The sequence below is a fragment of the Eublepharis macularius genome, chromosome 17, assembly GCF_028583425.1.
Source record: "Eublepharis macularius isolate TG4126 chromosome 17, MPM_Emac_v1.0, whole genome shotgun sequence".
Lineage (NCBI taxonomy): Eukaryota > Metazoa > Chordata > Lepidosauria > Squamata > Eublepharidae > Eublepharis > Eublepharis macularius.
In genome coordinates, this window is record NC_072806.1 from 39046862 (window position 1) to 39061601 (window position 14740).

The following is a 14740-nucleotide window of genomic DNA, read 5'->3' on the forward strand; positions in this document are numbered from 1 at the left end:
GACCCGCAGAGTTTCAGTACTTTTAAGTATAATAAACAATAGTGGCGACTACGGTTAAGGTTATTCCTAACTTGGCAAGCTGATCAGGAGCATTCATGCTGCATGCAGAGAAAGACTAAACCTTTGTATTACTGAGAAACTTCACATATAAACATATGAAGCACCTTATACCCAAGTCAGACCCTATCAAAGCCAATGCTGCCTACTCTGACTGGCCTCTCTAGCATCAGGAGTAAAGACAGTGTTCACATCACATTGCTACCCGTGTCCTTTCAAGTGGAGAGGCTGAGGATTGAACCACTGAACCACCACCCCTTCCCAGTTTGGCTCTGCCCTGGAAGGCTGCTGGCAGGCAATACCCAGCATCCCAGGCAGAGCGGCAGTGGCCACTCACCTTGGAAGCTCACCAACAGCAACAACGTTGTGGGGCTTTACCCACACCGTGGCCCAGGTTTTCCCAGCCCTGCTCCAATCAGCTTGCTCTTGGGTAGTTTTAACATCCCTCACCTGCCCTAAGCTGCACAGAATCTCCCACCCTGACCTGCAGCACAGAATTGGTGCAAGGATAAAACGCTGCTCCGAGCTCCTTGGGGAAAATGGTGTGGTGACAACTTAAGTAATGACAAAAAATAAAAATAAACCTTCTTTTAGAGGAATAAAAGGGCCACCGCAAAGATGGCACCCCAGTGACATATAGTTCAGAACAGATTGTGAGGGTACATCTTCCAAATGAAGGATTCGATGGCTCAGATTGAAACGTTCACTGGGAAAAACAGCACGAGGGAGTTACAGCGCTTTAAAACGCACCGTGCGTATTATGCTGCCCTCTAGAGACACATCTGAGCACGGCCACTTCTACCAGAAGAGGAGCTGCTGAGAAAGTCTAACGTTATTTTCAGTCAATGAAATGGGGTTGCAGCCTCCTTTGAAGGATCCAGTCCATCGCTCGACAGGGTTCATAGCTCTGGCCTTCCCTCTGGCCCGCTTTCTGCCCGTTCCAGTTCGTGAGGCCATCTGCATCGTTCCTCAAAATGGAAAGCAGGGACTTACCCTTGTTATCTGAGCACATCAAAGTTTGATGTGAACCAAGAATGGATATGACGAAACACAGTCCCCGAAACTATTTACTTGGTCTGTTTCTTAAAACTAGATTTATTGAATGCTTTTCTGCTACAGCTGGGGGGGGTGCTTTCCATTTAAGCTTGCAGCAGATACTTGAGTTGACACACTTTTTCTCTGACACTGGTTAAAAGCAACAGAGTGTACGCTTGGTTTCTATATATGCATTTATTTGAAATATTTACAGCCCATGTCTTCTCCACTGAATGAACACTTTGAGTCCAAAAGCAGCCTTTAGATCCAAACATTGCCCAATATTTTCAGAATTTTAGCAACAGGAGGCTAAATTCATGATTCAATCCAAGTCCTGCAGAGACGGGTTTCTCCAACATCTGATCACTCTCTGTAGGCTCAGCTAGGAAGTGTGACACATTCATAACTTAATCAAAGTTCAGCCTGTTTAGTAAGAGGCCTCCTGTCTGCTGCTAGATGACCAGTGACCACAAACAACTTCTTAACAGATGAGCTGGAGGGGGCGGGGGGAGGCGTTCATCATCACAAATCTACACAAGCGGTTCCAATCCAGGTATCTCCAGTCCAGTCGTTTGCCTCCTTTCTTATCATTTCTTCTACTTCTGTTTTTTATACTAAAAAGAAAATACAATATATAACAGACTGACTTTGTTATTCAATTTGAGCCAACTGTCTCCATTTATCAGAGGCATTTCCTGTCTTTCTGGTACGTATCTTCAAAAAAACCAATGTTCCTGTTTCGCCTTGGGGACAAACCGGGACTCACACTAACCTTCTGTTGTCCTCCTCCCCGAGTTCTCACCCCTCTTCCCCAGGCACACTAGCAGTTAAGTATGAGAACCACGGAGACAGGAACTTCAGACTTTCTGCGAAGGCTCGTTCTATTCGAGGCAGAGCAGGGCAGCCTGACGCTTGGGCGCTCCTCCCCCCATGATCCCTGGGGACAGGTCATTCCTTTCCCGCCTCTGAGGACCCCTCCTTTCTTCAGTTCAGAGACTTCAAGAGCCTTCTACAAAGTGTGCCGTTGCTTCTTGCCCTCAAACAGAATTTAATCTGAATATTAACACAGGTAAAGGCAAGGGCAAAAAAGGACGAACCTCTTTTCAGTAGAAAAAAGCATTTAACTATATACTGTAATAGCAGGGAAAAAATGGTCAAGACATATAAGACGAACTCATCATAACACAGATAAAGGTGGGCCCAGGATGTCCTCCTCTACCTCAGCCTCTACTTACCTCTAACCTTCACGGTAAGTCCAAAGCTCCTTTCTCATTGGAGGAGAGGAAGACATCCTGAGGCTAGGGACGTTACAAGGCTTCCCTCGAGACTGGCAGGCAGCCCTCTGCTTCTGACCCTCTTGCGTCGCCTGCTGAAGGACTTGCCACCCGAAGGCTGCATCGGCCGATGAATAAGAGACCATTTTGTAATGGCGTACAACGTAGATGCAGCTGCCCATGTAGCTGCTCTACAGCTATCCAGAACTGACACGTTGGAGTGCAAAGCAGCCATGATGGTTGCCCTCCTGGCTGAGTGGGCTGTTAATCCTTCTGGAGGTTTAAGCCCTTGACAAGTGTGAGCCAAAACGATGCCCTCTTTCAGACACCAGCTGAAAGACGTTTCGGAGACCTTCCTACTCTTGGCTACAGGATGGCATGCCACAAAGAGAGCGTCTCATCTCTGGACTGGAGCTCATGTTGAATGCAGATACAGAAGGCCTTTTGCACATCTAAAGTATGCCAGGTCTTCTCCTTGAGACGTGACGGATTGGGGCAGAAAGATGGAAGGTACAACACCTGAGAACTGTGGAACGCTGAATTCAGCTTTGGGATGAACAAAGGATCCAGTCAGAGAACCACCACATCCTTTCGGAAGGCTACAGCCTTTAGCAATAGCCTTTAGCAATAGACTCTGATACACATCTGGCAAAGGTGACAGCCGTAAGGAACAGCACCTTAAGCATGAGGAACCTAAGCGATACCTCTTGTAGTGGCTCAAACAAACATTCTGTATGTGCTTGGAGAACCATATGAAGTCTCCAAGAGGGGAAAGTGGTGAGTTGAAAAGTGCTGCTCCTTTGAGGAGACTCTTGACAGCTGAGTGCAGTGAAAGAGGACTGCCTTCAGCCAGAGGCCCGCTACCGTCTATGGAGTGGGCTAGCTCTCAGCCCCTGCTCAAGCCTATCTTGTGAGAAGGAAAGGACACCCGCCTCCAAGGGGATCTTGTATTTCCTTCGGCACCACCTGATGAATGCCTTCCAGGTGCAGCTATATATCCTTCCTGTGGACAGCTGCCTGCTTGCCATCATTGTCTCCACAACCTATTCAGAGCACCCAGCATCTAGAAGGCCATGTTGCTCCATCTCCAATCAAGTGCAGCGTGGGTGAGTCCAGGTAACCTATCAGTTCCTGGGACAGATGGTCTGGCAGGGTTGGAAGCGTCCAGGGAGGTTGAACTGTTGGCACAATCAGGTCCCAGAACCAGGGTCTCCTCAGTCACTTCTGCTTTCTCTTGCTTGAGTTGTGCAGCACTCTCGAGATCAGCAGAATCAGAGGAAAAGCATAAAGTAGTTCAGGCAGCCGCTTGGATAGGAGCACACGCATCTTCTCCACTTGTGGACAGTCGTAACAGGAGAAGTCGCGCTTTGCCTTTCGTCAAGGGGACAGGCAAGTTCACTGATTTTAATATGTTAATAAAAATATTACTTAAAAAAAAGGGGGGGACAGGCAAAGAGGTCTACATAGGGCTAACAGAACTGATGAGGCATTTAACAGAATCTGAGGTAGGGACCACTCCCCTTGATGCAGGCGAGACCGACGGAGCCAACCAGCCTGCGCATTGGAGGCACCCTTGATGTACTCTGCTTAGAGAGATGCTGGTGCCTCTCTGACCATTTCATTATGGAATTTGAAATGTTGAAGCATCCAGGATCGCATGCCTCGCTGGCAACTGATATGAGCCTTGGTCGTGCTGTTGTCTGTTTGGATACAAACATGGAGGCGCTGAGATGTTTTCAGAAAGAATTTCCTTGTTTCCATGTCTTTCTTTCTCCTGGAGGCGGCCATGCTGTGTAGTCGTCCTGGGAGCGCGCTTTGTGAGTGTGTGTAGTAACAGGGGCACTACCTCCTGCCGGGAGTTGTCCCGGGTGAGAGTTCCCCCACCTCTTTTCCCAGAAAAAAAGCCCTGTATGGCGACAGGGGTTCTGGCAGCGAATCCCTACATAATGGAGGTAGAGCAGAACAGATGAAGTCAAAGAGATTTCTTTTTCAAACAGAGACCAAGAGAAAGGAAACATATGATTCTATGATATACATTGAAGGCACACCAGGAAAGAAAAAATGACAGAAGGAGCTCTGGAGTGGAATAAAAGGCCAAAAGGCAGCCAGAGCTCCAACAGAGTCCTGCCCCCACAAGGAGACAGGAAAAGAACTGGAGAAAGGAGGGTTCCTCTCTCTCCTCAGAGGCAGGAAAGGAATGACCTAACATCCTGTCTCCAAGGATCATGGGAGAAGGAGTGCCCAAGCACCAGGATGCCCTCCGCAAATGAGAAGAGATGCATCATCTCTAGGGCCAAAAGACATGTGCATGATCACCAAGATGCCATGTAGCATGTAGTCTGCTAATTCACATCTTGCCAGGACGCGGCTAGATTTTTAAATGTTGATAACCTATTTTAGGAAAATTATGTTCTCCTAAAATTTATATATCTAGATATGTATACCCTGCCTTTCTCTCCAATGGGGACCCAAAGCAGCTTACATCATTATCCTCTTCTCCATTTAGGCCAAGAGTGTGCAACTTGCCCAAGGTCACCCAGCAAGCTTCATGGTGGAGCAGGGATTTGAACTTGGATCTCTCAGATCTCTAACTATTGCACTATAACAGCTCTTCCATCAAAATCCCCTCCCCCCAAGGAAGTAGAAGTAGAATGCATTGCCCCAGGATGCAGTGACAGTCTCAACATAAAATAGACTCTTCTAGCAGGTTTTTAAAAATTGTTTGCACGTAACCTGTCAATGCAAAATAAGACGGAGAACGTGTTCTATGTACTGGGCTGAGGAAACAACCTGATTCTGCCCTATGTTTGCAAAATACCCTCGTGGAATAGGAATGGTAACATCTGGAAATGAGTTCAACAGGCAGAAAGTGCGAATCTCCTGCTCAAAGGGGAGAAACACTTCTATATGTCACTTTACACTGACAAGAAATGGCGAGGGCTCCTCTATGCATGATGTGGGTGCAATTACTCCCCCACTCCACCAGGGGCAGTGTGCTTGCTGCAAATACCTACAGAATAAATTATCTGTTAACATGGCTAAGCTACAGTGTTGGAAATAGGGTCAGGGGATTAGCCCTCTGACTTAAGTCGCAAGGCAAAATAAGACCTAAACAAAGACATGAAATGTGTTAGGAAGAGCATAGCATAGTGGTTGTGGCAAGGTTGCAAATCTGCACCCTGCTAGTTCAACTGCCACTCCTGCCACGAGCTCTGCAGGTGGCCCTCGGTCAGCCACTCCTCTCCGCTCCAGCTGATTTTGTCCCCCACTCTGAGGGTGGCACTAATCTGTCCTGAAAGGCAGTATATAGGCATGCTATTATTATTATTAAGACACAGTCTGACACAACACCTGCAGTCAACATCTCACATGCTCTGTGCGCTCCAGGCTTAAGATCCTCACAGATCCAAATCCTTACAGGGGATTACTCACTTTCTCCATCACCCAGTCGGCATCTTCAATGGCTCTCTTGATAATCTGCTGGATTCTCTCAGGGCCATCTTCATCTGCATGAACTTTGAAGCTCTGAAAAAGATTGGTCAAAAAAAGCAACCAATTCCAGTTAACCCCTTTGGCTGTTCATGCACTAAAGGTACAACCCAGAGCTCTGCGTTATCCTTCTGCCAGCCCTTCATAGCTGACATTGTTCCTACCATGCCAGGCAGTTTTTGCCCAGACTGCCATTTGCAGTGGCGATAAAAGCAACACGGAATCAATGCTGCATGAATGCAGCAACAATAATTAAAAAGGGCCCTTTTTCTTAGTGAGGGGAAAAAGGGGAAGCTCTCTCTTTCAGACCCATTGGGCTGGGCGTTCCTGCTGAGGGCTGGGCCACTGCAGACTGCAACCCTGTCTCCTGGGCTTGCCACCGTCACTGCTCACCTACCAGCCCTCTTCCTCCAGAAAATGGTGAGGACTGAATGCAGGCTGGACCCAATCCCCACTGATGCCTAGAGAAGGAGAAGGCAAGGCTGCTGCAGTTATAGGCGAGAGAGCAGCAGCGGGCAAGGACAGAGGAGATACCAACCAAGGTGAGACAGAACTGCAACAAGAACAGCCACCTCTCTGCTAGCCCAGGAGAATAACAACAACATTCTACTTATATACTGTCCTTCAGGACAACTTAATGCCTCACTCAGAGCAGTTTACAAAGTGTGTTATTAGTATCCTCACAACAATCACCCTGTGCGGTGGGTGGGGCTGAGAGACCTCTGAGAGAGCTGTGACTGACCCAAGGGCACCCAACTGGCTTCAAGCGGAAGAGTGGGAAATCAAACCCGGTTATCCAGATTAGAGTCCTGCTGCTCTTAATCACTACACCAAACTGGCAAGTGAGTAGAAGGCAGCAGTAAAGAGATGGGCCTAGTGAGGAAGAAAGCCCAACTATGATTAGACCCATGGTCATTGTGAAGTTGATGGACAGCAGACCGAGGACAAACAAACAGAATCACTTCTTTACATGGTGCACTGATATCTTATGGAACTCAGTGCCACAAGGTATAGCGATGGCCACTAGTGTGGCTAGAGCTAAAGATGGATGAGTCAAATTCGTGGAGTAGGACAGGTCTATCAGTGCTATTAAAGGATGAAGGCTAAATAGAACCTCTATGGTCAGAAGCAATATACCTCTGTCCAGAGCTGGCGATCTGAGCTCTAGACTCGCACCCACCCTCAGCCTCCAGGCACCCTCTGCCCCAAAGAAGGGTAGTGGCAGCTGCCCTCAAGCAATCCCCAGGAGAGGAGAAAGAGGCAGAGGCTACTCTGACTCACCATCCACAAGCGGTGCTCAGGCCAGCCACCCCAACGAGAAGCGAGGGAAAGCCCCCCCCCACCATCGTTGACAGCACCCGGACCAACATGCCGCAGCCCTGAAGGCACAGCGCGGCCATGCAGGTGGGTCATGTGGTGGCCATATGGTCCCCTCATGAGGCCACCATGTGACCTGAAGCAAAGAGGAAGGCGGGGCCTGCTGAGACAGCCAGAGGCGTCAGGGTGGCTGAGAGCCCTCATGGATGCCTCCGCCCCACCTGCTCTACCAGGGCTGTCACTGCAGATGTCAAGGGGGGTGCAGCTGGTTGACCGGGGGGGGCTGGTCCCAGGTGGTGATTCGACCTCCCGACCCATTGGCTAACCCATCCGGTGGGGACAAGAATGGAAAAGTGGGCCTGGGGTGGAGCAAGGGGAATAAAGGAGGGCTCTGAAAACCCAGTTGAGGAGGGGAACTGCCAGGGACAGTGTGCCCATGTCAGAGAGAGGAAGGACACAGCCCCTGGGGAGGCTGCGGAGGAGAGCCCATGGTGATGCAACCCCAACCCACCCCCCAATCCGGAGGCTGTGGAGAAACGCAGGAGGGAGGCAGGGACAGCCGACACCTTCCACGCCCCCAGTCGGGGGAGCCTCACCACCTTTCTATACTGTTTGCAGTGGGGAGGCAACAGGTGGAACATTTGAGGTTTGTGCCCTGGCTTGGATGCCGGCTGGGGACATATTTAATTGAATGCTGTGGGAAACATGATGCTGGACTCGATAGATTTGGGTTCTGATCCAGCAGGGTTCTTATGGCATCATCCTTGAAACCCTCCCCCTCGCAAGAAAACCATCACGTGCAGCCAGCACTGATCCTACCCTCCTTCAGCGACCCTCCGCTCCACAGAGGACGCTGGGCTTTTGTCTTTGTCCAGGTCTAGCAAGGCAGTTCTGCAAGCAAGCGTCTCCGTACCTGCCTGACAGCATGCCTGTAGTGCTCCTGGACGCTCTCCCCAGGCAATTCCTTGCAACAACGGAGCAGGTAGCGGTAGAGCTGCAGCGGCCTCTTCACTAGCTCTGCACCAGGGAGGGGAGCCATCGCCTGCTTGCGACAAGGAAATCAAGGCTCACAATGAAAACGAGCCACACTCAGGGCTGGCCAGACGGCACCAGCAACCCAGGCCCAAGATTTTCTGCACTATCACATGATGCTTCCTTGTACCGGGTCCATTGTTGGTCTCTCGAGGCAGGCTAGGATTGTGGGCCGGAGGGAGGGAAGAGCTTGCCTCCTCTGAAACCGTGTTCCCAAATGTAGTGCTGCAAACTTCCCCTAGGTCAGAGGGTGGCAGCTGTTCCCTTTAAATGGAGCCCAAGGAGCAGCTCCCGAGGCAGAGATGGAACTCAGCTTTCTACATGCAGCATGAAGTTGTAGAATGTCCTAATTCAGTTTATAGGTGGGGAAGGCGCCACTGGGGTGCTGACCTGAGAGAGACACCTGTACAGCAACTGATGTGCTTGTTTTGGTTTGGTTTTTAACTTGCAAGGAATTTTTGGAGGCCTGAAGGTGGCTCTTCACCTGCTATCTTCACCTGATGCCCCAGCAACTGTGCCTATCTGCATAGCTCCACTCCAGCCTGGGATCACATCACAGAACACTGAGGAGCTTGTGTTTTGTATACACAGACAGCTCCATCAATATTCTTGGAGCTGTGCAAAGTAACACGGTTCCCTGCCCCAAGGACCTTAGAGTTGGCCAAATGAAATTATGTGGACTTATGCTTCAGTTGGGGGTGAAGAAAAAATTAAGCCAAGTCCTGAAAGTCCACGGACCCAGCAGGGGAAGAAAATATACAGTACACTTTTAAAAAACTGTAGATGTCCACTTTTCGCTTCCTTCTCCCACTACAGAAAGCGAACATTCATTCACCCCCAAGGCCTGCAGAGACATCCTGCCAGACTGGAAGGGCTAGTCAGACATTTCAAAAGTTCACCACTCATTTATCAGTTGGCCACCATCTGTTATAAATCAAAAGTTAGCAGTTAGAGAAAGCGTCATGCTAATTTGCTCAGAAAATAATCTTAAAGGCGTGGGACGTAACATGAGCCTCACACACACACACACACAGGCTCTCTTGTTCCTGTGCTCTGGGGTGGCTGCAGGCTGTGAGCGGCTCTGAATGCATGCACAGGAAGGCCCAGCGTGCTCCCTGCGGAGGAGACTTGTGTTCACTGGCCAAGGGCCTGCTTCGTTTTCAGGAAGCCCAAGGCTGAGTGCCCACTCTCTCCTGCTTGCTGAATATGTGGGGCACTGAATGTCACGCCACAGTGTTTGTACTTGTGTAGATATAAACTGCTTGAAAATGTGGATAAAAACTAATCAACCGTATAGAGAAAGATCAAATGAAATTCTCAAAATTGTCCAATTTACAGAAGAACACAAGGAAAGTGCAACCCAGTAAGGAAGGACTATCGCTGAAATTCTAATTCTTTATTTTGCAAACTGGGCACTTCTGAGGATTTAGTTTGATCTTTCTCTGTTGATTGGATTCTATCCATATTTTTGTACAACTGTATGGCTTTATAAATGCAAGCACAGATACTTCATTATTATATTCCGTGTCTTGCTAACCATTAAGGGTCCTTTATATAGTTGACTTCTGAGGTCATATTTATCCCTCCATTTTTTCTGCCAACTGAGGTTGCTGGGGAAAGCCTCTGAGCGTAACCCCGAGAACCACTGCCAGTGAGAGGAGGCAGAACTGGGTTAAGGTCCAATTCCATACAAGATGGCTTCAGAGGGTCAGAACTGTAAGAAGAGCCTCCGTTCGGCTGCAGAGCACTTGCTTTCAATGTAGCAGGCCCCAGTTTCAACCCCTGGCAACTCCAGATAAGAATCTCAGGTATCAGATCTTTCTCTGCTGGAGACCATGGAGAACAACTGCTGGGAGCCAGGTGGGCCAAGCAGCTTTACAGGCTGACAACAGACAAAGGAGCGAAGAAACCTCCAAGAGAACAGCCACGGCTCCGTGGCCGGGCACCTGCTTCAGTTCCTGGCATCTCCAAATAACAATCTTGGGTGGTGAGTCTTGGGCAAGCCCCTGCTCTGCTCAGGACCCTGGAGAGTAGCTACCAGTTTGGGCAGAGGAGGCTGGCTTTGAAGGCCAGAGGGTCCAATTCAGTATAAGGCAGATGTGTGTGTTCTGTGTGCTGCTTGTTTTAGGCATCTTCACACACGGGAATTCAAAACCCAAATCTACACTTGTTCCTGGCCCTTTTCCTTTTCACTAATGATTAGTAAAATCATTCTTATTTAAAGAGAGGGGGGGACATGGCAGAGGCATATAAAATGAAGACTCCCCCCACCCCGCCACACACACTCATAATGTTAGAAATCCGAGCCAATGCAAATGAGGAGGAGACTGAAAATGGGTTTCCTTGTGGGTCTATTCATACAACACACAGTTGATTTATGGAATTTGCTGGCTTAAAAAAGGATGGGGCAAATCCACGCTGCAGCTATTAACCATCAGAGCTAAATGGAGCCTGCAGGTTCAAAGGCAGCACACCAGCTGTAAAGAGGAGGGCCATGAGCTGAAGCGGCTGGCTTGCGTAAAGTTCAGCATCCCCCTTTGGGGGGGCTACCCCTCACGGCAACTTGGGGATTGAAGCTGGACTCTCAGTCTGATCCAGTGGTGCTGCTTCTTACGTCTTTGCACATGTGTAGGAGGACTTGTATGTTACATTGCCTTGCTTATGTGTACACACAGAATATTGCACACACATACCCTTCAAGATCCAGCAGGGCCAATTCACACATTATGCAATATACAAGGCGGAGATCCCAGATCCCACCTGCCTACTCTGTAATGTGTGAATCTGTGGGAAGTTGTGTGTCTATGAAGGGAAGGTCCTTGCCTCACCACACCATGGCTCCCAAGTACACAACTGTATCATGGGGCAGCCAGATAATTCAGCCGGCCAGCTAGCCAAGGGATGCCAAAAAGCCAGGAGGAAAATGTCTCAAACCTTCAACTGGGGCATAATTGTATTTATTTATATTATTTATAGTCTGCCTTTCTCACTGAGATGCAAGGCGGATTACACAGTGTGAGTCAGTACAGTCAATTCCAAAGACGTTTCAATACACATGTAGAAAAGAGCAAGAGTCCAGTAGCACCTATAAGACTAACAAGCTTTCGTGAGCCACAGCTCACTTCTTCAGATAAGACTAACACGGCTACCCGTCTTGATCTATCTCCAATACACCTGTAATAGGATACATAACATGCAAATTTGCAAAGACTTAAAACCAGCAGAAACCCAATACAGAATGTGTGGAAATGGGCAGCCGAAGCTTTTCCTGGCATGGAAGGTAAATCCGCGGCTGCCTATGTGCCGCCGGAGGTCTGTGCATCTCGCGCCCCAGCGCCCCCTCCTTCTTGCCCCCTCCCGCCCTGCGGCTCTCTTTTGCAGCCCCCCTCCCAACTGACAACACCACCCCAGACCCCCCCCCACCCTTGCACTGCACATTACCAGCCTCCTCCCCGCCCCCCAATCTGCGCATTAGACTCCCTTCTCGGTACTCAGCCTGCCTCTGCCCCTCGCGGCTCTGCCCCTCGGCGCCCAGCCCCCTTTGCTCCTTGCGACGCGCGTTCCACGCCTCCCCCTCCACTTACAGCGCATGCTCACTCGGGAGACTCCTACAAACGCCTTCGCCCCCGGCTTCAGAAACGGGAAGATTCGCGGAAGCCGAGTTGCAAAAGGGCGCCCCCTGGTGGAACAACTGCAGAGCGCAAGGCTGTCTCCTGTTCTGGAGCGACAGCATCAGGCACCTTTTTTTTTCCTCCGAGAAAGAAAGAAAGAAAGAAAGAAAGAAAGAAAGAAAGAAAGAAAGAAAGAAAGAAAGAAAGAAAGAAAGAAAGAAAGAAAGAAAGAAAGAAAGAAAGAAAGTCACAGTTTTGGGATTCTGAGTAGACCTGCTTAGGATTGCACTACAAACGATGTTTCATGGGGTGGAGCAAAGTGTGTGTATACAGATTTTTTAAAAATAAAGTATGTTGTGTTTACGTAAATGTATTATTTAAATAGACAAGTTAGATTGGATTTCGGCAAACCCATTAATGGTGCCAAAGACAAAGGCGAACTTTCAATTAGTTTTGTAAAGATCTGTTGTGTTCTAAAGTGATGGAGGTTCACCTTTCACATTTTAGAAGGAAAGTCAAGCCCTGCGGAAGGGAAAGAATTGTAACGTGTTATCAAGGAGTCCCTCTGCTCTGATTTTGTTTCCTTCGCCCCACAAGGAGCGAATCTGTAACCGTGCAGGGTGTTCAGGGCTGTCCAGATGTGGGTACTCGATTGCTCTGGAGCCTCTGAAGCCAGGCAATCCCTGTGCAAGAGGATGGGAGCAGGTGACAGTCAGGGGCCCATAGTTTACATCTCAGGGCAATGACTTTCCTAGGCATCAAGGGTTGCCCTTTACTTAACTTGAAACCATTGCAAGGGCTGTCCTGTTGTACCAGAGAACTTTGTGTGTTTTTCCAGTTAAAGAAAGGGCTGAAATAAGAGAATCTAGATTCTTGGAAAGGCTTTTTCTTCTTCTGTTCTTTTTGAATGAGTGAGCCCCTTACACTGCTGAGAGAAAACAAAGAAATAAATCCCAAAGAGTTCGGTGAGTCCCAAATGGAACCTGTGTCTGGGGGGGCATGGTGCCTGTCAGCAGCCGTGGACATATTATTCTGCAACAGGGTTGCCAACTGGATTGGGAAACGCCTGGAGATTTGGGGGTAGAGCCCGGGGGAGGACAGGGTTTGTGGCACTGTCCTATAGTCCGCCCTCCAAATCAGCCATCTTCTCCAGGGGAATTGATCTCTGTTATCTGGTGGTGGAGAATGCCTTCAAGTCATAGCTGACTTATGGCAACTAGAGATGGGCACGAACCAAATCAGAAACCAATGATCAGCATGAACTGGGCCAGTTCGGTGGTCATGAACGGGCAGTTCGTAGGACCCCTTTTTCATGAACTTCCATGACTTTTTAGGCCAGATTGTTCAATTAGTAATCAGTTCATGAAGCAGGTATCCTGGTGCCAATCCATTAATTCCCTAGGCAACAGAGGGGGTGAATGTCTGCAGACCTTCTGCAGCCATGGAAACACCAATCTTAGCCCTCCCTGCCAACCAGAGAGCTCCTTTTCTTCTCTATGCGAGCAAGGAGCAAGAATTAATTCCCTAGGCAACAGAGGGAATGGATGTTCTGCAGCCCTGGGAACACTAGTCTTAGCCCTCAAAACCTTGATAGGCAGTTCTGCCTGCCAACCAGAGAGCTCCTATTCTGCTCTATGGAGAGCAATGAGTATAATAACCAGCTCTCAGCCTCATGATTCCACTTTCCAATAGGCAGAGAGACAGGGAAGAGCTGCTGGGGGAGGGGGAGGGGGAGGGGGAGGGGGAGGGGGAGGGAGGAAGGAAGGAAGGAAGGAGGAAGGAGGAAGGAGGAAAGGAGGATTTTGGAGTGTTTTGGTGGAGTTGCTGGCTTGCTGCTTAAAATGAGACTGATAAACAGTATCTTTCTTATTTAGAGCACCTTTCCCAGCTGAGAAGGTGTTTTGTGTGGTGGGTGAGGGGCCTTTCCCCCCACCCCAGTCCCAGGACTACTGCTAGGCTCTGGGGCCAAGCTGAGTGGGTTCCTCTGCTGAGGGCTCACAATTTTTTTATTTTATTTCTTTTGTTCCTTTCTCATTTGGGGAACCTGTCCCACCTGGGAAGGGGTCTGGCTGATGGGCTAGAGGCCTCCCCCGTCTCAGGGCTACAGTGGCTTTCCTTGACTGAGGGCTCACAAATCTGTTCTTTTATTTTGTTTGTGCCTTCCTCATTTTGGGCACCTTTTCCCGCCTAGATGCTTCCTTTTGAACTTAGCTGACCGTTATCTGAGGGGGTGGGGATTTGGGAATTCACCTGCACTTAGAATCCTATATCTGTCCTGTGCTTGTAGAGAAACATCATTCTTGTCAAAGATGGAGTAAGATCCTGACACTGCTAGCTTATCAATAAAGTTCTTTAACTCGTGAAGTGAAGCCTTTTTGAGAGTTACCTGGCAGATCCTTACAGACTGACAGGAATCCATTTTTCCTCAGACCTGAGTAACTGTAGAACCCTGGTACCCGTGCCATGGCAGAGGGAGAGGATAAGGGATGCCAGTGCTACAGGGGATATCGAGGAACAACCCCAAGACCCCACTGATGGGTGTGGGCTCGGCACAGGTGCACTGATTGGAGCTGGGGCGTGGCCCTGGCGGCCTGGTGATTACAGATCCTGGCGGAGAGCCACTCCGCTAGAATGGACCCCTCAAGTGGCATCGGCTAAGAGGGGAAAAGGACGGCTGGATCATCGGGGGAGCCATCTGTTTAGACAAAGTCTGCGGGGAGAGGCACTTCTCAAGAGAGAAGAGGGGGATGACAAGGAGCTCGAGCAGGTGGAGCTGTTGGGAACAACCTCTGCAGAGCTGGTGCAGGAGCTTTGGGCCAGGACGGGGGAGATGAGGTGCGACATGTATGCTTTTATGCGAAATGTCCAAGATTTCATGCAGATTGCCCTCCAATACCTCCAAGATCAAGACTGCCATCCAGATCA

At 49.3% G+C, this 14740-nt stretch overlaps 1 protein-coding gene across 6 annotated transcripts; it reads right to left on the reverse strand.

The window, feature by feature from the left end:
- Nucleotides 1-1134: 1134 nt before the first annotated feature.
- Nucleotides 1135-11764, reverse strand: LYRM9 (LYR motif containing 9). Of its 6 annotated transcripts, none has more exons than XR_008598421.1 (5): nt 11705-11764; nt 8086-8214; nt 5799-5891; nt 2328-4305; nt 1135-1706 (listed from the first exon to the last, which is right to left on the reverse strand). XR_008598421.1 is itself a non-coding variant. In XM_055001828.1 (4 exons), the coding sequence occupies exons 1-4, from the start codon at nt 9058-9060 to the stop codon at nt 1689-1691; spliced, it is 261 nt and encodes an 86-aa protein (XP_054857803.1). In that variant the 5' UTR covers nt 9061-11283; the 3' UTR covers nt 1135-1688. The 6 variants fall into 6 exon arrangements, 1 of the variants encoding a protein (XP_054857803.1); XR_008598423.1 differs by having other exon boundaries at nt 11646-11712; XR_008598424.1 differs by lacking the exon at nt 11705-11764 and adding an exon at nt 11290-11494.
- Between the last annotated feature and the right edge of the window lie 2976 nt (nt 11765-14740).

Excerpts from the sequence above, each read along its gene's own strand:
- LYRM9 (XM_055001828.1), bottom strand. The coding sequence starts at position 9,060 with ATGTCTCTGCAGGCCTTGGGG. Across the intron at positions 8,215-9,039 it reads TGTCTCTGCAGGCCTTGGGG|GCGATGGCTCCCCTCCCTGG; the intron begins GTGAATGAATGT and ends TGTCGCAAGCAG. Across the intron at positions 5,892-8,085 it reads ACAGGCATGCTGTCAGGCAG|AGCTTCAAAGTTCATGCAGA; the intron begins GTACGGAGACGC and ends AATCTTTTTCAG.